We start from the raw sequence: 20,996 nt of genomic DNA on the forward strand, positions 1-20,996 counted from the left end.
GGAGGTTCTACTTTGAGAAATTCTTTTGTCTCCAGCCATCCTATCAAAATTCAAAATTTGGGGCTCAGGGCCAGCTCCTCTACTCCACTGTTGGTGTTTTTCCAGTGGCCCAAGCAGTAGTCTTGACTCCTGCTAGAACTACCTGCCACTTCTCAGAGATCCAGTTTTCTCTTTACACTAACTCCAAAACAAGTCCACAGCCACTTTGTGGGTTAAGGATACAGTCAGAGTTCATGACAGATTAGCACCCAAACCCACAGGCTTGCTGTCTGGCCCCCCACCCGTCCTTTCACCCACTCAACAAGGCCCAGTATTGGATAGGTGCTGCCAATACGATGAGTCAGGCTGGTGTAGCTCCTGTTCTCAAACTTCCATTGCTGCTAGATCCAACAGCCAGTAACACAAAAGAAGGAAACGATTTGGGTAAGTGCTCAGGACGACCAAGCGGAACTGTACGTATGTAGAACTAATCCAGTCTAGGGGATCAGAAGGCTTCCTGGAAGAAAGGGACTGGCTAGATGAAGGAGAGGGTCTACTGATGTTTCAACAACCTCCCAGAGGATTCCCAAGCTTTCCCCCACCAACATTCTGACTGCAGCATAATCACAGGTCTGGCTGGTCAGAGATGCAGATAAACTGGGTCCACCCCATAGAGATGATGCCACAACAGTCCTCCTCTACATTAGAAGCAGTTTTTTTTTTTTTTTTTTTTTTTTTTTAAGATTTTATTTCTTTATCTGACAGATGGAGATCACAAGTAGGCAGAGAGGTGGGGAGGGGGAAAACAGGCTCCCTGCTGAGCAGAGCCCGATGCGGTGCTCAATCTCAGGACCCTGAGAACATGACCTGAGCCAAAGGCAGAGGCTTTAACCCACTGAGCCACCCAGGTGCCCCAACATTAGAAGCAGTTTTAAAGCTAGCTGCCAAGTCTTCTGTCCAGAAGACCGTTTTCTCACATGGCAAAATACAAATGGCCAGTAGGTTTGAGTGCATGCTCAACTGTCCAGTTGATGGCATTTATTTCCATACCTAGCAAGAGACCCAAACTCAGAGCACCCAAAGAGCAGCCAGCTGCCATGATGCTTAGTTTTAAACACCTGCACTTAAACAGAGACGACCAAAATGAGGAGACCAAAAGAAGAGCTGTGCTTCAAATACTGAATCAACTTGAGTAAAAAATTCTGATATGGATATAATGACATTTGATGGGGCTCAGAATGGGTTTTAAGGCAAACTCCCAGGTGAGGCACATCTAGTGACACTACAAATATCAAAACCACTGTTTTATGTGGTAACTTCTAAGCACTTCTGGGGGACTAGTAACCATGAGGTAGAAACTCCTGACACACGTGCTTTTGTACAGCCTTGTGTACGGTGAGATTTTAAACTGCTGATAGGTTATATTAAACTGCCACATGGGCCCCAAAGAATGCTTTAGTTTAGTCTAAAGACATATCAAATTCTTAAATTATTGGATGTATTTTGACTTTCTCTCCTACTAGAGATGTCCTTTTACAGATGTTAATTTACAGAATTACACAGAGTGTACTCTAGGGAAGTTTACGCTTTTGGAAAACAAAATAAATGTGGCCTCACCCTGACCTGGTCTTCTGTTGGCATCCTAGATTAGGACTAGATTAGGACTTCAGTTTACAGAGTACACGGCTTTTTATTTATAATGTGTTAATCTCAATTTTAACAATACATAACATCAGTGAATTTCCTGTATGGTTCAGTGAAGTAACTTCCTTGAATCATTATCTTGGCCCACACAGAGAAAAATTTTTTCACATGCCAAGATTAGTAATATGAAGCCTAAGTGAAAAAATTGAAGACTTTAAAGGAGGGAAAGAAGGGGTGCCTGGGTGGCTCAGTTGGTTAAGCCGTCAGCCTTTTGCCTGCAGCTCCCCCTGCTTGTGCTCTCTTCTCTGACAAAATCTTAAAAAGAAAAAAAAAAAAAAAAAAAAAAAGACTATGTAGACTATGTTAAGGAATTCATATGTTCTTTTTTTTTTTTTTTTAAAGATTTTATTTATTTATCAGAGAGAGAGAGGGGGAGAGAGCGAGCACAGGCAGACAGAATGGCAGGCAGAGGGAGAAGAAGGCTCCCTACCGAGCAAAGAGCCCGATGTGGGACTCGATCCCAGGACGCTGGGATCATGACCTGAGCCGAAGGCAGCTGCTTAACCAACTGAGCCACCCAGGCATCCCAGGAATTCATATGTTCTAATGAAATCTAGCAGAACCCAACCAGTCTTCTCACACAAACTAACGACACAAAAGGCAGTTCCATCAAGTAAAGTCACCAATGGTGAGGGCACTCAGCAGTTAAAACAACCCTAACCCTAAACCTTAACCTTTCCCGAAGACACAGTATTGTAAATATAGTTTTTATTTACCTAAAAACATCTGTATTTCAGACCTATAGCTTCTGGGTTCCAAGGACAAGTGCAGTACTCAGCTCTTTGCTGTGAACACATTCCTCAGCCAGAGTCCTGGTCACCACATGGCTAACAAGAAGCGAGGTATCTGGGTCCCCACACAGAGGCTGCTCTGGATCGACTGCTCTGCGGCGCTCAGTATTGGGGGCTGTGCACCAAGAACCTGTGAGGTGGCTCCTAGCAGCTGTGGGTGAGCTTAGGGTTTTCGTGGGGGGGGGCATGCTGCTCCTGGAGAGAGAAAACCCACTCTCCATGGTGGGACCCAGCTCTGCCCAAATGCACGCCTAGTGCTGGGAGAGCAAGAAAACAAGGATACTCCTTTACGGTAGAAGTTAGGTTGGTCTGAATTCAAGGACTGCCCAGAAAATAGAAGTTTGGAGTTTTAGTTTTTAGAACTAGTAGACTAGCCCACCAAACTAAGGTTTGTTTATTAAAAAAAAAAAAAAGCACTTTCTAAAAAGACTAAGTGAGAGCCAATGCTAAAACAGAAATTCCATCTCCAAAGTGAGTGCTGTGCCCAGAAGGGCTCACCTATGCCCCCAGTGACAGAGCAGGGTGTGGGGGTTGTGGGCAGAGATTCAACAACTCCAGTTCTAATGCTATATTTCACCACTGCAAGAATCTGAGCACACTCTTGCATAATTCCATCTCACAAAGGCAGCATCAGGGGCCCCTCCTCAGGAAAGACTCCTGGATGTTTGGGCAGATCCCACTCAGAGCGCAGTTCTATCCTTACATTGAGATGTGGAAGACGGAGACTTCTATGAATACAAACTCCTTTCCTGCCAGATTTCAAGTTCACATTAAAGAGGTAAGTCAAAGCACTTGATTTTGGCCCAGTATCTGCTGCCCCCGGCCGAGGCTGGCACAGGCTGCATAACTATCAAGTGAGGTCAGCCTGATGTTCATGTAAAGGGCTCACCCGCCTCTGCCCTTTCCCGGGGCTCCACTGCCAGCAGAAGATTAGCTGGGAAGGCCGCAGCCACATTACTAAACCTGTTAGCATTTGTCCCGCAGACCGAAAAATTTACCAAGCATATTCAATATTACAGTTTTGAAAGGATGTTGGCGTTTCACTAGAAGGGAATCATTGGCCCTCTGGTACAAAAAACACTTGAGCATCTGTGGCTCTAAGATATTTAGATGTTCCCTCAAACAAAAAAAGCCGACTTCCTTTATCACCACCATCCTTTCCTCTTTCTTTTTCTGTCCACCTTCCGTCTCCTCTTGGGTTGGAGCCCATGAAGACTGTCCGAGCACTCTTCCTCCTGCTTACTTGGGAGCTGGTGTATGGGGGAAGCAGGCTTTGGAGTCCATCCGATACTGGGAAGAGGACAAGCTTTGTGTCAACTGCCTAAAGTAGTAGCAGCAACTACACAGCACCCCGCGGATGCTGGTGCCCATTGTTTTCCAGCTTGTGGGTGAGGCTACGGTTACTGAGGCAGAACAGTGTCTCAGAGGTGTTTTCCAAATGCTGTCGGCTATAATCAACATTACAGAAAGATCTCGAAATAGAGACTATCAGAATAGGTCACTGATGAGAAGGGAAGCACCATCTCACCAGAATATTTCCTTTGGCATTTGTTTCAGGGACCACGGGCTTCAGCTAAAAGTGAAAGCTCATAGTGTAGAACACTGCCTAATTCTACAGTTAAGTAGTCCTGGGTTCCTGCACCAAGCAGATCCAGTCATCCCCCTCCTCTTTGAAACTTTCAAGCGGCTCCCACTGAGCAAAAAACACCACACCTCCCTTTTCAAACCTCCCTTTTCCCCACCATGTTGTGGCCACATTTCTGCTTTTCCCAACAACCAAGTCAGGGCCTTGACAGCACTTTTCTCTGCTTGGGAAGATCTTACTTTAGCCCTTCACACAGCTGGCTCCTGTGGGTCTCAAGTTCAGTGCTACCTTTTTAGAGAAACCTTTGTTGATCACCCGGCTCCCCCAGCACGAGCCCCTCCTTGTCCCCACCCCCAAGGGGGCACCACCCTGCTCAGAACAGCCTTAATTTTCCCTCTTCTCTTAGAAATATTACCATGACAGACATTTGGAATTTGTCTTAGACTCTGGGCACCTTAGCTTCATCATTTGAAGAAATAAGCGGGGGCAAGAAAAAAATTCCTTCCAGCTCTAAAGCAATACAAGTGTCCCCCAGCTTTTCAAAAATTTGAGTCAAGCCACTTCGTTTGTTGAAAGCCCTAGAAGAGCACAGGTTTCCCCGTTATTGGAAAGTACAGTGTCCCTGTAAAAACTTTCGCAAACAGAATTAATTAGAATGAAGTGTTCCCCGTTTTCCAAAAGTTCGTGGTGGGCCACTTGCTTTTAAAAAAGACCTTACATTAGCATGGTAACTGCCTTCCCCCAGGCCCCCACAAAAGCAAAAATCCTCTTTGGAGTTCTTTCGGTTAGTGAAAAACATACTAACGTAGGTCTTTCATAAAAGCAAAAAATGCCATAATGCAAAACTTACAGAAAGTGAGAGATAACAGCATCTGTTTTTGCTAACTGAAAGTAATTTGGAGGTTTTTGTTTTTGTTTGCCTTTATGGAAAAAGGCGAAATTAAAGGCCCCCCAGCAAGCCCTTATAGAGACAATTGGCACCCCAAACACCCCTGGGAACCACATCCAGCAGATCAGTCTAAAGTAGGCATAGTTCTGACCTGTGTCAGTGAGCATCTAGACTTTATGTTAGGTTATTTTGTGCACCCGTTAGTAAGATACATCCCAAAGTACCAAGAAAGTCTAAAGTTGGGCACCTGGGTGGCTCAGTTGGGTAAGCAGATGCCTTCAGCTCAGATCATAATCCAGGGGCCTTGGAATTGAGCCCCAAGTCGGGCTCCTTGCTCAGTGGGGAATCTGCATCTCCCTCTGCCTCTGCTGTTCCCTGTGCTTATGCTCTCTCTCAAATAAAAGCTTAGGAAAAAAGGTCTAAGGTTATTTTGGGAGTCTGGAAACACCCAAAATCTTTTCCATATATTAACAGTAATTGCTTCTTCTCTTTACACCATTTTGGGTTATAAAGGGTTTCATAGGGATGCTTTACTTTTGGTTGATGGGGGAAATCTGTATTTCTGTATTTCTATTAAGCTCTTCTAGAAATTCTTAGTGTATGATCAGCCATTTTTCTTTCACTTTCAAATACACTACTCACTCTGCACTGCCAGGAAGGTAATTTTATTCAAATGCATTGTCTTATTGTCCAAAGCTTACCCCTTTTAAGCATATGATATCTTAAAAATTTTTATGTATGTATGAGTGGAAGTCCCTCTAAAGTTGATTACATCCTCCTCTGCTATCAATAGGAAGGTCCTAAACACACTTTCGTTTTTTATTAAGGCTTCAGACTTCATCAGCAATTTCATTTAACTAGAATCACAGCAGAGCAAGGTTCTTAGAAGTACAATGGGCTGCCACATCTAGATGTGGTTTTCACAACTGCTCTCTGAATTGGTCTCTCTCGCTTCTGCCTCGATTGATCTGTTTATTATAATTCATCCTGAGCTGAGAAGCCAGATGTCAAGCTTTCAGAATTGTGTATTAAGTGAGTGCTCTAAGGGTAAGGGCTTGAGACGCTTTTAGGAGGAAAGTACATAAACTCTGTCCTTAGAAGCCTTTTGTTTACTTCCTAGTCCTCTGAGTACTAAAGCCCCAGGATCAGGACCCCTAGATACAATTCAGTACAGCAGTAGCAGCCTTGGGGGGGGCTTAACCACAGGCAGGGCTGCTGAAGCATGCTGGCTAAGAAGGTACCTTCCACGTACCCAACTTGTGTAAATAGGTCAACATTTCCAGAAGGAAATGAAGGACATATTCCTAAATAACCTCTTCAGGTTTGTCTGTGGTTTAAAGTGCTCAGAGCATATCCTTTCAAATAATAAAATCTTAAAAAACAAAGTTTTTATTTGACGGAGAGCCAGAGATCGCAAGTAAGCAGAGAGGTGGAAGCAGACTCCCCGCTGAGCAGAGAGCCTGATGCGGGGCTCTATCCCAGGACCCTGAGACCATGACCTGAGTCGAAGGCAGAGGCTTAACCCACTGAGCCACCCAGGCGCCCCCAAAACTTTTTTATTTAAAAAATGTTAACTTCCTAGGGTTGCAGGTCTCTGGTGCAACCCTTAACCCTTAAAAAAACTTCAGACAAGTGCCAGCCAGCTTTTATAGGTACTTCAAGATCCTGACTATCTCTCTGGAGCATTAAAATATGTGAAGCCCTGTGCACCCCAGTCCATGACCCCCACAGGTAATCCAAACAGGGCAGAGTCACAGCCCAGAATCTTACTAGCTTCCAGGAAAAGGGTCACGGAGTCTCTTGCCTAACAGTTTTGTTTTAACTCTGCTACATCAGCATCCAGGGAAAAAAAAAAAAAGGATTAACCAAATCCAAAGGACTAAAAAAAGGACCTCAGGGGAAGGGAGACAAGACCAATGGATGTGTGTGAACATTTATGTAATGAGGAACATCTGGTTTGGGGCCCTTTTGTAATTTTGTTCTGGAAATAAGTTTAACTACCAAATCCCAAATGGTCTGACCATGACAGACACAGAAATCCTAAGCATACAGAAAGCACTCCAGTGTCCAACAGCAGAATTGTGGCCATATAAACTCTCCAAGGATATACCAATCCAGATAACCAAGGTTTCTGAATAGCTAGCAAGTTGTATCCAAAATGAGCTCTTTGGGCTACAAGACTGAGGTTTAATCATGCTTCCCCAATGTCTTAAACCAGGTCTGAGAAACCCAATCTTCGACTGGAGACTCAGGGTTGCTATTCTAAAATACTCAATCCATTACAATCATTTTCAATGTGCTACAGAGACAACTTAACAGCCATGGACGTTATTCCTTACGGGATACCCAAATTCATATACTATCCAGTTCAACTAAAATAGTTCCATTCTGTTTCTTTCTAAAATTATAACCAAGATTTTAAGGACCCTATGAGCTCTGAAAACATCCATAGGCGTTGTGCCATTTATTTTGGCCAGAAACCAACTTTTGCTTTTCTTGCAAATTTTTAATATGTTCCAGATAGGCTGCTGCCAAAGCCTCCAGTCCCTCCCCAACCAGCAAATACAGTGCTTCACTTCAGTTACCATCCTTCCAAAGCTCTCGAAAGCACGCTCTCCTCCTTCCCGCACAGGACAGCGCTACTACCCGCTATGCGGCTTCCTCTCAGGATGCCACAGATTCATCAAGGTTCTGAGGTGTGGCCAAGGTTTCTTCTCCCTGGGCTAACTGGCTCTCCACTTGGGTTTTAATCACCATCTTTAGGCCTGTGGCTGCTCCACCATACACACAGCTCAGATGTTGCTCCAGCTTTCTTCTGTCTTACCTGGTATTTCCACTGAATGAGTGGAGGGCTCCTTAAATTAAAGGGTTGCAGAAAAGAATATCCAAACCAACAGTTCCCCCAAGGAACCATCCTGCCAGGGAGTCTTATTCATCTGGTCATCTTTGCCAGGAATGGGTATGAGAGACATAACCTAACCGCTCATGTGCCTCGTCCTTTCACTCCCTCTTTAAAGTATCTTATTATTATTATTATTTTTAAAGACTATTTGTCACAGAGAAACAGAATGAGAGTAAGCACACAAGCAGGGGGAGAGGCAGGCAGAGGGATAAGCACTTTCCCTGCTGAGCAAGGAGCCCAATGTGGGACATGATCCAAAGACCTTGAGATCATGACCTGAGGGGAAGGCAGACACACAAACTGACTGAGTCACCCAAGTGCCCCTGAAGTATCTCTTTAATATATGCCAATCTTTATCTCCAGATTCCTAGGCTACACTCTCTTCTCTCACTTAGCAATGACATGTCCTCTGTAGTGTGGTCCTTGTCTCTAGTTAATCCTCCCAATCCATTCCATTTCACACTATGATCAAAGGGACCTGGAAGAAATTCCCTTGTACCAGTCTTGGATTTAACAATACTGTATCTCCTGACATGGCCTATTAAAGGACCTTCAACAGCCTGAAGCCAACCTACTTTTCTAGCCTCAATTTCTAGGCATTCCCTTTTCCCTGCTTTAGTCCTGTGTTATGGCAATACTCCCTCAACATCAGGCACCTCCGTAATCTCACATTTGTGCATTCCCGATCCTTGCTTCTCTAACTCACTCTGAGACCTACCAGAAGATTCACTCCCCACCTTCCATTCATAAGACTCCCAGGACCTCTCGACAGACAGCAAACTCTTCCTCTCCTCCCTCCCGCGCATCCACCCATCTGCCTCCTACTCCAGTTCAAGGGTGGAGAGCTTCTCGCTTTTCTTGACTTCTCTCTTCAACCCCATGACCTAGCATACTTATGTCCTTAATATATAGGAAGTACACAATAAATACTTAATTTAAAAGTTTTCCATCATGGAAATAAAGCCTTTAGTCTTCTGCCATACGTAAGTGAAATTTCAATATCATCTTTTTTTCAAGAAAACATTTTCACAATACCATCTTGCTTTTAATAGAAAAATTGTGAAGCTCAAATAGGCTTAAGACATAAAAAAAAAAAAAAAAAATTCTAGAAACCTAGTATTCATGGCTTTATAATTAAATTACTTTGTCAGTAGCCAGTGAACTATATTATCTTAGACCAACGCTAAAACCCAAAAGGTGATAGGGTAAGGAAATAAATTCTACCATTTCTTGTATGCATTTCCTGATTTTTATAAATTGTATGGAATTTAAAGTATTCTCAGTAAATTGTTAAAAAATACAATTAGGAACTATACATATGTAAACACACAATTCAAAACTAAATGGTAGGGGCACCTGGGTGGCTCAGTGGGTTAAAGCCTCTGCCTTTGGCTCAGGTCATGCATGATCCCAGGGTCCTGGGATCGAGCCCCGCATGCTTCCTCCTCTCTCTCTGCCTGCCTCTCTGCCTCACTGTGATCCCTGTCTGCCAAATAAATAAAATCTTAAAAAAAAAAAAAAAAAAAAAAAAAAAACACACACAAAACTAAAAGGTAGATTTTTTTTGTGTTTTTTTTTTTATTAGTCTTACAGAGGAGGAAATTGTGGTCTTAAGAGTTTAAATTCTGGGGGCGCATGGGTGGCTCAGTGGGTTAAGCCTCTGCCTTCGGCTCAGGTCATGATCTCAGGGTCCTGGGATAGAGCCCCGCATGCTTCCTCCTCTCTCTCTGCCTGCCTCTCTGCCTACTTGTGATCTCTGTCAAATAAATAAATAAAATCTTAAAAAATATAATAATAATTTAAGTTCTGTGTCTAAGATCACACAATCATTCAGGGGAAGACCCGGGACTTAGATTTGCATCTTCAAATTAAAGTCTATTCACAAAATGTATGCAGACTTTTCAAATAATTGTGTTTTCACCAAATACCCAATCATAGGATGAAAACAGTGATATTAAATGACAAACATTATAGCATAAAGGCATATAGTTCCTATAGTTTTGTTTTGACTTTAAACAAAATTTGCTAGGGGCACCTACCTGGCTGGCTCATTTGAAAGAGCATGAAAGTCAACCTTGGGGTCATGAGTTCAAGCCCCAAGATGGATGTAGAGATTACTTAAATATAAAAATAATAAAAAGAAACTTGGCTAAATGTTGATTGCTGGAGGTATCTTATAACCACGAGGACAGCCAGCCTTTGGACAAAGTTTACAGAGAAAGGAGAACAGAGCCGAAAGGAGAATAGAAAAAAATAGGAAAGACTTCTACTTCTGTTCAAGAGGGAATAAAAGCAACCAATTTTACCTTCCCATCTGAAACAGCCAAAATGAGAGAGACTATATGAAACAGCTTTTTCAAGACACTGGATAGCAGTTAACACAAGGCAGAGATTCCTGATCTATGGGGAAGAAAAGCAAAGCGAGTCCACCAATTGCCCCAACTTACTGCCAGAAGAGAGGAGGCTCTAGATCAGGGGCAGGAAGGTAAGGCAAAACCTGGAGTATGCCCTGAATTGAAGAGATAGAGCTGAAGGTCTGAGGAAAACAAATCAATTAGAGTTCACAGGACCAAACATCAGAGAACCCTGAAGATCTGCAGAGGATTCCCCCTTAAGGATTCAGTAGTAAACCAACCCATACAGGAGTACCAAAGTACCAAGTACCCAAAGCTGGGGCTAAGTGTGTTCCCACAAACCAGAATGGATTAACTCCTTATTCAGGGACATTGGGGAAAATATCCATAAAGGTCTTGCCTCAGTAGAGGGAGTAGCCCTAGAGACTTCTCCAGATCTAATTATAAAATCAAGACGGCAAAGGACTGAGCTGCTTCCAAATAACTGTACTGTAGAACAAGGCTTAAAGAACAGAGTTAGGAATATACAATTAACAAGCACCCAACAAGGTAAAATTCACAATAACTGACATCCAGTCAAAGATTACCAGGCGTGCAAAGAAGCAGAGAAACATTCAGAAAATAAAACTGAACTTAATCTTAAATAACAAGGGTGACAGAATTAGCTAAGACATTAGACCAGTTATTAGAACTGTATCCCACATGTTCAAGAAGTTTAGCATGGGTGGCTCAGTGGCAGAATTCTCTCCTGCCAAGAAGTTTAGTAAGGCTGCAGATGTATATGTAAAAATCAATTTTATTTCAATATATTAGCAATGAACAGTCAGAAACTGCAACATAATATCATTTACAATAGAAAAAAAAAAAACACGAAACCGTGATACAGGTAACAAAAAAATGTGAGACTTGTATGTTAAAAAACTAAAAAAGCAAAAAAAAAAAGGATGGGAGAAGTTAAAGATTTACTTGTCCTTGGGTCAGAAGACTCATTATTAAGATGTCCATTCTTCCCAAATTGATCTACAGACTCAATGCAATTGCTGTCAAAATCCCAGGTTTGTTTTTGGTAGAAATTGCCAAACTGGTTCTAAATATCATGTAGAAATTCAAAGGGCCTAAAAAAGTCAAAACAACTGGAAAAAGAAGAAAGTTGGGAGAGCTAACGCTGCCTGATCTCACAACGTATTATAAAGCTATGGCTATATAAAGAGTATACTACTGGCATAAAGATAGATAGATCAACGGAATAGTACAAAGACTCCAGAAATAAAGATATACACATAGACAACTGGAATTAGACAAGCTGCAAAGGCCATGTACCTCTGGCAGCGAAGAAGGGATAGTCTTTTCAACAAATGGTGCTGGGGCAACCAAAATAAAAAATCCATACTTTACACCAGAGACAAAGCTAACTCAAAATGGATCACAGACCTAAATGTAAAGCCTAAGGTCATAAAACTTCTAGAAGAAAATACAGCAGAAAACTTTTGTGACCTTGAATTAAGGAAAGATTTCTTAGATAACACACGGAAAGTACAATCCATAAAAGAACAATTGGACAAACTGGACTTCATTAAAATGAACAACTTCTGTCCTCAAAAGACATCCTTACTAAGAGAAGGAAAATAGCCTGGGAGAACATATGTGCAATGTAAATTATCTGGTGAGAATTACATCTAGAATATATAAAGAACTCTCAAAATTAGGGAAATGGCTTTAAGCACATTTCACAAAAAAGTCATACCAATGGCAAACAATCACATGAAAAGATACTCATCATCACTGTTCTTAAGGCAAATGCATATTAAAAATGCAATGAAATACCATCACCCACTTATTAGAATGGCTAAAATTAAAGACTGACTATATCAAGTGAAGACAAGAATGTGGACAAACTGGTATATCCTGCCGATAGGAATATAAAATGGTACCACTACTTTTAAAAAGTTCAGTACTTTCCTTGAAAAGTTCAATCACTCCTAGGGAATAATCAAAGTAGATAAAAATCTAAGTCCATACAAAGACTTACACACTAATATTCATACAAGTTTTATAATAGCTAAAAACTGGATAGCCAAATAATGGATAAGTCCTAGTATATCCATGGAATGGAATATAATGCAGTAATTAAAAGGAATGAGCAACTGATACATGCAATGAAATGAATGAATCCCAAAATATACAAGCAGCCTAAAAAGCCAGACCAGAAAAGTACATGCTTTATGATTTCCTAGATCTAAAACTCTAGGAAATGAGAACTCTACTACGGGGCCAGAAAGCAAAGTAGTGGTTGCCTGTGGAGGTGGGAAGAGAAGTGGGAATTGCAAAGGGGCACAAGGACATTTTTAGAGATGATGTATATTATTTTGATCGTGGTGGCAGTCTCACAGGAGTACACATATACCAAAACTTACCAAACTACATTTTAAGTATGTGCAGTTTACTGCATGTCAACTATAACAATAAAGATGGTAAAATGTTTATGAAAACCCACCGAACTTGGTTAAACCATGAATGTATAAACAGAGTATTAACAAGCTTATCAGCATATCACCCATTCAATACCAGCAACATCATTAATGCCCCAGTTTTCTAAACAACATATTCAGATGCTTTAAGTATATGAAAAGTTCAGACACAAATTTATTTTTCCTTGATTTCACCACTGTGCTTTAGAAACACATGAATACTGTTAAAACAATGTCCACAGTGATAGCAAAGTAACAGAAAAATAAAACTTTGCTTTATGGGTCACAAAATACTCAATGACTTATGTAAGAAACCTGAACATTCCTAATGACTATCAAGAAATATTTGTGCTCAACATCTAATTCTAGTCCATGTCCAGTAATGCATTAAAGGCATTACTGCCTTTAGATTTAAAGATTTAAATTTAGATTTTTTAAGTGCAATTCAGAAATACTGTACTTTCCAAACACTATCAATACCATTAAAAATAACTAAGCCAATGGAATATAATTATATCTGAAAAAAATACAGATAAGTTAACTGGTTAAAAAAATGTCCACGTACACAGAATGCTTCATTCCCCAATGATCACAGCTATTTTTAAAATTATTTTTTTCCTTCACATTTTTATTTAAATTGCAGTTAGCTAACAGTAGTATTAGTTACCGGTGTAGAATTTAGTGATTCATCACCTACACACAAACATCTGGGGGTTCATCACAAGTGCCCTCCTTAATCCCCATCACCTGTTTAATCATCCCTCCACCCCCCCCAACACCCTCCCCCGCCGCCATGCAATCCTCAGTTTATGCTCAATCGTTAAAGAGTCTGCTTGACCATGGTTATTTAAATGAGATATAGCAGATATTTAAAAACATCCAAGTGAACAAGTTACCATTTATGAGCCTTTACTCAAAAGGCAAGACACTTACTTGTAAACCATTTCATCAACATTATCTCATTTAATCTTAACCCTATAAAGCATTATCATTCCTATTTTATAGATTAAAAAAACCGAGGTTGAGATAAAGCAATTTGTCCAAAGCTACACGTTAATTAACACTCAAATAAAAGTGTTTTTTGTCTATTCTAGATTTATAGCTCAGAGTTATGTTATTTTTCTATAGGATCATAAGCTTATTAATTAACAATGCATTTTCTAAATAGTCACTTAAAGCATTCTTAACCTACATAGGCAAATTTGTCCTTCAAACTCAATGGGTGACATTTCAGCCCTTAACATACCCCATCCTAGCTTTACTGGCTTTATGCATGGTAAGAATAAACTCAAATATCAAGGACATGTTTTATTTTCCTAAATTCACATGCACTTCTCTGCTAACTAGAGGACAATTTACCTTAACTTTGAGAGCCACTACACTGGGGTAAAAAAATTAGAAAAACTATACATTTGCTTTTAATTTTTATTTATTTATTTATAAAAGATTTTATTTATTTGAGAGAGAGACAGTGAGAGAGAGCAGGAGCAAGGAGAAGGTCAGAGGGAGAAGCAGACTCCCTGTGGAGCTGGGAGCCTGATGCGGGACTCGATCCCAGGACTCTGGGATCATGACCTGAGCCGAAGGTAGTCATCCAACCAACTGAGCCACCCAGGCGTCCCTACATTTGCTTTTAAATGTTGTTTTCTGACACCTCTACAACCTGTACTGTGAACTCTGTAAAAGGAGATTTGATGAAATCTCACACATTGTAAATAATCCAAAACCTAGTATTGCGTGTTTAAGAAATGGACCTGAAGTCAGCCAGATTTCAATTCTGATAATGCCTCTGCTGTTAAGTAGCTGAAAAGGCCTGGCAGGCAGGTAACACTAGAGTGAATTCAAAAGTTGTCCTTACTGCCACGTTTGCAGCCTACGTTTCCTAAGTTTGTCTTTTAATGGGCGAATTCCAGTTATGAACAAAATCTGCACCTGAAAAGTTTGTGTATGCTGTGAAAAGGTAAGTGCTTTTCTTTTTTTTTATATGTAGAGTAGAAATTTTAGCAGGCAAAAAGAATACCCAGGAACATCCATCTTAAATCTCCCCCTCAGTACTCCCCCATCCTAGGGCAAAATGAAGTGTTCTCCCCGCAACCCAGGAGTTAGAACTTCTATTTCCTCCAGAAACAATAAATGGTGGCTAGGGTTAGGACCTCTTTCACCAAACGTGAAAGATGCATCTGTAAGCTAATCTGGGAATCTACGCATTCATAAGGTTGTCACAGGATAATACTTCTGATTTCTAAAAAGCCAGCACACACGTTTAGAATACAACCCATTTTTACCTCAGTGATTCGTAGCCTTTGCTTTAAGAGTTTAAAGATTATCTACAGGTGAATTTCAAAAATAACATTCTGGTTGAAATGTGTACATAAAAAAATGTGTACATTAAAAAAAATTTTTTAAATTTTTAATGTAAAAAAAAGTTATTGAAACGGTTCTTACTCAAACTACAAAAGCTAGGTGAGTCCAACCCTGTCATTTTCCACAAGAGGAAACTAAGGCTCACAATCATACAGGCAGTTTGGCAGGCTCTGGAATAGGATACAAGTGGCATTACAAATCCAGGGTTCTTTCTGATATACACTACCAGATACAGATACTGTCCTAGGAACTAGGGCTAAGCATTTCCAAAAGGCAGGGTCTTCTAACCATGGTTTTAGGTGGTTTTTTTGTTTTGTTTTGTTTTGTTTTTTGGCTTCTAAGACTAAAAGTTCCCACAAAAAGCAGTCATTTGGTATCATATCAAGCAGTCCGACATATCACATCTCAAACACCATTTTCTGCCTGGCAAAGCCATCCTCCATCTCCAAGGGCCACACCACCCACCACACCCTTCTCTACTTTATCCATCTACCCAGCTGGTTTCTCAGTGACTTCTCAAGACTTCTGCATACAATACATGCTTGCTTGCCACCTGACCTTGCCTGCAGACTTCTACTTCAGCAGATGTGATCTGTGAGTTCCTCTGTGTGAGGAACGGCCCTAACACCGAAAAGTAGTTAACGTCTCTCCTCCTCTTTTGCTGAGGCTCATCTCATCAAGGAAGCCTCCCATGATAAATAAGAGACTCTGGTTTTCAAACTCCTTAAGTTGGCAACCATACTAAGAAATAATTTTCATGTGGCTCTATACAGACCTGCTCACATGCACTCTCAAATAACTCAAAAGTTTGACATGCTACGCTGCCTCTTTATGACAAAGTAATCCTCTTCATCTGATTCCATTTCACTTTTTTTTTTTTTTTTTAAGTTCTGGAGAGGAAAAAAAAGTCAAGGAGAACCTAAATTTGTCTTTCAACCTGCTCACAGATCATGACCTGCAAAATTCCCTACTCCAAAAGACGCTGGTTTATTAGGGGGAAAAGAAGCAAAGAGATGTGGGACAGAAAAAAAAAAAATCCAGGACCTGGGGATAGAGCACAGATCACTAAATGCACACAATACGCAAATGAACACACAATGTCAGATGCTATGAAGCAACAAGGAACTTCAGAATGAAACTGAAGAATTACCGAACACAATACCACACCCCTTTTCTGTCCAAAGTATGACAAACCCCTTCTAGTATAAATGTGAATTGCTATTATACTTTTGAAACTTAAAACACTGCAATTCAACTGTAAAAATCAGAATTATCGTCCAACTTTTGAAACTGACAAACTAATTTTACAAGGAAACAGATATTGCCTCAGCGTAGCACCACCCTGACACCTGGGTCAAGAGTAATAACATCAACTAAGAGAGAAATTTGCACCTGAGCAAGCGATGGAACCCAAATGGTTAAATAAAAAAAAAAATAGCACTTTTCAAAAAAGCATCGGATTATCTGAATGGTTTCTACATGTGTCTTTAAAAAAACGGAAAGAGAGCACAAAAAGCTTTGGCAGAAGAAAACTAAATCTAAAGGCGGGGGGCGCAATGCTTTCCACAGCATTCCAATAAACAATGGTTCAACAAATTGAAAATTCAAAGACATTTCAGCTCTAGGCAGAACACATGTTGAAACTGACTTGTAAAGAAAGGATCCAGGCCACGGAAAGGCACTAACAAATCCCAGTTGCGAAGCTTGAAGAGTTCCCATGCATGGTGGTACAAGAAGTTTCCTCCTCTTTAGGAAAACCGAGTTGTAATGCCTGTTCTGTGCCTAAAAAGTGGTGGCAAAGCGTGGAGGGCGAGGAAAGGTGTGTGAAGAGAGTGAGAGGGAGCTGATGAGAAGCAGCTGGAGGTTTAAAAAGGAACCTGCAGGAGATGGGGCAGAAGCGAACATCCTGAAGACCTGAATCCTAGCGGCGACGGCCCTTCTAGGACAACCTGGCCCCCTCCTCACTGATCGCAAAAGCGTATTTTGACACCGGACGCGAGACCCCGATACACGGTCGGCAGATACACCAGACTGAAAACTCCCGGAGGCACCAAATGTCACACTTGCTCACGCTCGCGCCCTCCCAGCGCCTAACCCATTTGTTCAACGAAGGGGAAAACCCTAAGAATGAATGAATGGGAGAGGGAAGTCTAGTGAGAAGGCTCGGGCAGGGCCCCACGCTCGGGAGAGCTCCGGCCGCCCGTCGGGGGAGAGCAGGGACAGCGCACCCGGGCGGGGACGCGTCCGGGGACCCTCGGGGCGCACCGCAGGGCGCGGACCGCCTTGGGGGCGCGGGGCGCGTCTCGCCGAACAAAGGAGACGCGAGGTGGCCTGATAGGGGCGCCCGGCGGGGGCGGAGGCCGCGGGCGCTCACCTCGTCGCCCCACTTGAGCACGTCCTTGTGCCGGTCCTTGACGGCGTGGTAGATGTGCAGGAACTGGAGGATCCCGTGCCGCCGCACGTGGTCGGCGTGGCGCTTGGTCTCCTCCCAGCTCAGCGGCGAGCCCTGGGACAGCAGCCCCATGGCTGCCCCCTCCTCCTTCTCCTCGGGGCTGACCGCGGCCGCTGGCTCAGCGCGCGGGGCGCGAGTCCGACACTCAGTTGCCGGCTGAAAGCGGCGGAGGCAGCGGCTGCTGCGCCCCGTGGGGGCGCCCTTGGGCCACAGCTGGCGGAGGGACGGTCCGCTCCGCTCCGCTCCCCCGCGCGGGGTCCTGGCCGCCCAGGTGACCGACTCAGGGGTCCGGCGCGCCGCGCGGACACGGAGGCAGAGGACGGGAGGGCAGGCTGAATGGCTCTCGGCTCGGCGGCCTCGCCCTTCGCCCGCTCCGGCTCCCGTCCCGCTGCTGCTCCGAGGCGGCGGCGACGGACCCTACAGTCACAGTGCGGCAGCGGCTCTCGCTTCTCTTTACCGGTGTCGTGCACTGGCTTCTTCCTACTTGTGACCAAGACCTGCGCCGCCACAGAGCATGCCCAGTCTTCCTACCTGCTCACTCGCAGCTCCAGGGTGCGATCCGTCGCTCCGGGTTTTATAGACTACGGGCGGGGGCGGGGAAAGAAGGCGGTGCAGGAGAGGAGGTGTGGCCGAGCGCCCCAAGAGCCTCAACGAAGGCCTCGGGGGAGGCGTGCGCAGGCGTGGTTGGGGCGGAGTCCAAGGGGAGGGGGTGTGGGGAGCGAAGTCCCGCACGCTTTAAAGCAGAGGAGATAGAGTAAAACATGTGTTCTCTAACCCAAAGAGATAAACTTTGAGCCGGGGAAGAAATTTGGTTATTTGAATTAATGAACAACCCAATGTATTAATTTTGAGGTGAGAAAAGGCCTCACGCTCATTAAAAACAGGTGAGAGCTGCAGGGTACGGTAATAACATCATAGCTTGGGAGTCAGATGAAACACCTGTTCAATTCCAGTTTCCACTATCTACTGACTGTGAGATCTTGATCACGTTATCTCCATACCCGTGTAAAATTATATGAATTCTGTCTTCTATGGCTGTTGTAAGAGTGCACACGATGCAGATGTGCTTAGGGTCGATGGCCAATAAATTACCTGGCTATTAAGAGGAATCAATTTGTCTACAGGGTTTATGTATATACAATGTGTTATTGCAAGTATTTGTGTATTCTCTAAATTAATTATTTGATGACATAAAGTCTTTGGATGGTCAGACACCATTCATGGCAACAAAAGGGATTTTGTCAACATCTTCAGACGGATTTTTTTTTTAAAGATTTTATTTATTTATTTGACAGAGATCACAAGAAGGCAGAGAGGCATTCAGAGAGAGGAGGAAGCAGGCTCCCCGCTGAGCAGAGAGCCCGATGCGGGGCTCGATCCCAGGACCCTGGGATCATGACCTGAGCCAAAAGCAGAGGCTTTAACCCACTGAGCCACCCAGGTGCCCCTTCAGACAGATATTTAAAGGAATCATCTCCAACAGCATATCCCCCATCCAAAGCTAATATTCATCCATTATGTGACTAAAATGATGTTTTCATGAGCTTACCAAGGAGAAAATATTAGAAACAACTGGGATTGATCCTGTCATGGTGGGAAAGAGAAAGGCGGTACCTCACCCCCATAAATCTGTGTTGACAGAGTGGTGATGTCAAGGAGGGAAAAAGAGACAGCAACTAGATCACACATGTACTGAGGCCAGAACGTGTGTATTTATTGTGCTCACGTCCATCAACTACAAAGCTAACATTAGTAAGCATTCATTAACTGCTGAATGAATACAGAGTTGTAGGACTCTCTTCTCCCACACCCCTTCATAGTGGATGTGTCCTTATCAGGGATTGGAGACATGGATACCCAAGGTCTGGCTGTAATTTCCACAGTGGAGTGTGTGTATGTGTGGCCTGTGGATGGGGGCAGGGCTGTGGGGGTGTTTGAAGCTCAGGTGATGTTTCCATCCAGAGCACACAGCAAGAATAAAAACCAAAACTCATTCTAACTTGTTCATGGCTGACTCAGCAACCTCAGCTACTGCACCCACTCTTCCTTTACCCTCTGCACCAATATCACCAGGCTTGTTCAGTCCTGGCCTTCCACTGTTTTTCCCTGCTTGGAATTGTCCACCTGACACATTCCTGTTTATCTGTTGAGTCCCAGCTATTCCTCTCCCTAATTTGGTTGCATTTGTACATGGATCTGTTTCTACAGTAGGATAAAATCATTTAAAAAAATCTCCACACTAGTGACTTCCTCTAAGGATAAAGATGATTTATATGTTTTGATTTTCTTTAATTTTTTATTTATTTTTTTAAAGATTTTATTTATTTATTTGACAGAGAGAGATCACAAGTAGACAGAGAGGCAGGCAGAGAGAGAGAGAGAAGCAGGCTCCCCGCCGAGCAGAGAGCCAGATGCGGGACTCGATCCCCAGACCCCGAGATCATGACCCGAGCAGAAGGCAGTGGCTCAACCCACTGAGCTACCCAGGCGCCCCTGATTTTTTTTTTTTTAATAGAAAAGTGCTTGTATAAATCTTGGCTTCCTATGGAAGGCAGGAAGTGTGGGAAGTTGGGGAGGCTGAGTTGCTCATGTTTCATATGCAGGAGAGGGACCTAAAAGATAATTTTTTATTCTCAAAATCTCATCTCACATTTGCATAGGCCTGCATTGTTCAACACAATAGCCATCAACCACATGCGGCTACTGAGTATTTGACACATGGCTAATTTGTAAAACTGAATTTTAGTTTTATTCTAACCCACTTAAATATAAATTTCAAAATTGATATTCCATTTGGTTACTGGAAAACTTTTACATAAATTTGGAGCAGGTCGGGAATGTGAATTTACTTTTGGGTCTGTTAAATTTGTGATATGGAAAGATCGAGTATTTCCAATGAAAATGTAGTGGCCTAAGAGAGGTACTGTGAGTGTAATGCACATACTAGATTCAAAGACAGTACAAAAATAAAAATGTAAATATTTTATTAATAATCATATACTGACTACATGTTGTAACTGTATTTTGGATATGTTAAGATACAGTATAGTGCTTAAACTAATTCACCTTCTTTTTAGTTTTTAAAGGTGGTTCATTAGAAATTTAAGATTATCTCTGTGGCTCGCATTCCACTTAATTGAAACACAGCAGGTGTAGACATTTACACTTTGCAACGCACACACTTTTCTCCTACACCTGCTGGATTTCCTCACAATACCTGAAGCGGGGCTCTTGGGAGAGTATCCGTTTCGTTTTAATGAAGAATACAGGCACAAGGGTGGTTCAGTAAGAGACTAAGTTCAAGTCTAGCCAAAGCTTTACGAGGTACTGAATGTAGTGACAGTTAATACTGTAATTTGAGTCATTCAGCCCCAGATTCCGGTTGACACAAAAGGGGGCCTCTCCCACCCGAATTCAGGCAGCACTCTGAAGGGCCCCTGCGCTCTGTTCAATCTCAAGTCGGGTGCGGCACGGTGGCACTATTGGGCAGTTAAGTCAAAGTTAAACC

The 20,996-nt window shown here is 42.7% G+C and overlaps 1 protein-coding gene across 1 annotated transcript in view; it reads right to left on the reverse strand.

Moving 5' to 3' along the window:
- The window catches only part of GCLC (glutamate-cysteine ligase catalytic subunit), a 47,241-nt gene extending 29,198 nt beyond the window's left edge, over positions 1-18,043 (reverse strand). Inside the window, exon 1 of the mRNA XM_059178276.1 lies at positions 17,411-18,043. Coding sequence (XP_059034259.1) covers positions 17,411-17,560 — 150 coding nt within the window. The 5' untranslated portion in view covers positions 17,561-18,043. The remainder of the gene's footprint in view (positions 1-17,410) is intronic.
- Between the last annotated feature and the right edge of the window lie 2,953 nt (positions 18,044-20,996).

Source organism: Mustela lutreola, chromosome 6, assembly GCF_030435805.1.
Source record: "Mustela lutreola isolate mMusLut2 chromosome 6, mMusLut2.pri, whole genome shotgun sequence".
Lineage (NCBI taxonomy): Eukaryota > Metazoa > Chordata > Mammalia > Carnivora > Mustelidae > Mustela > Mustela lutreola.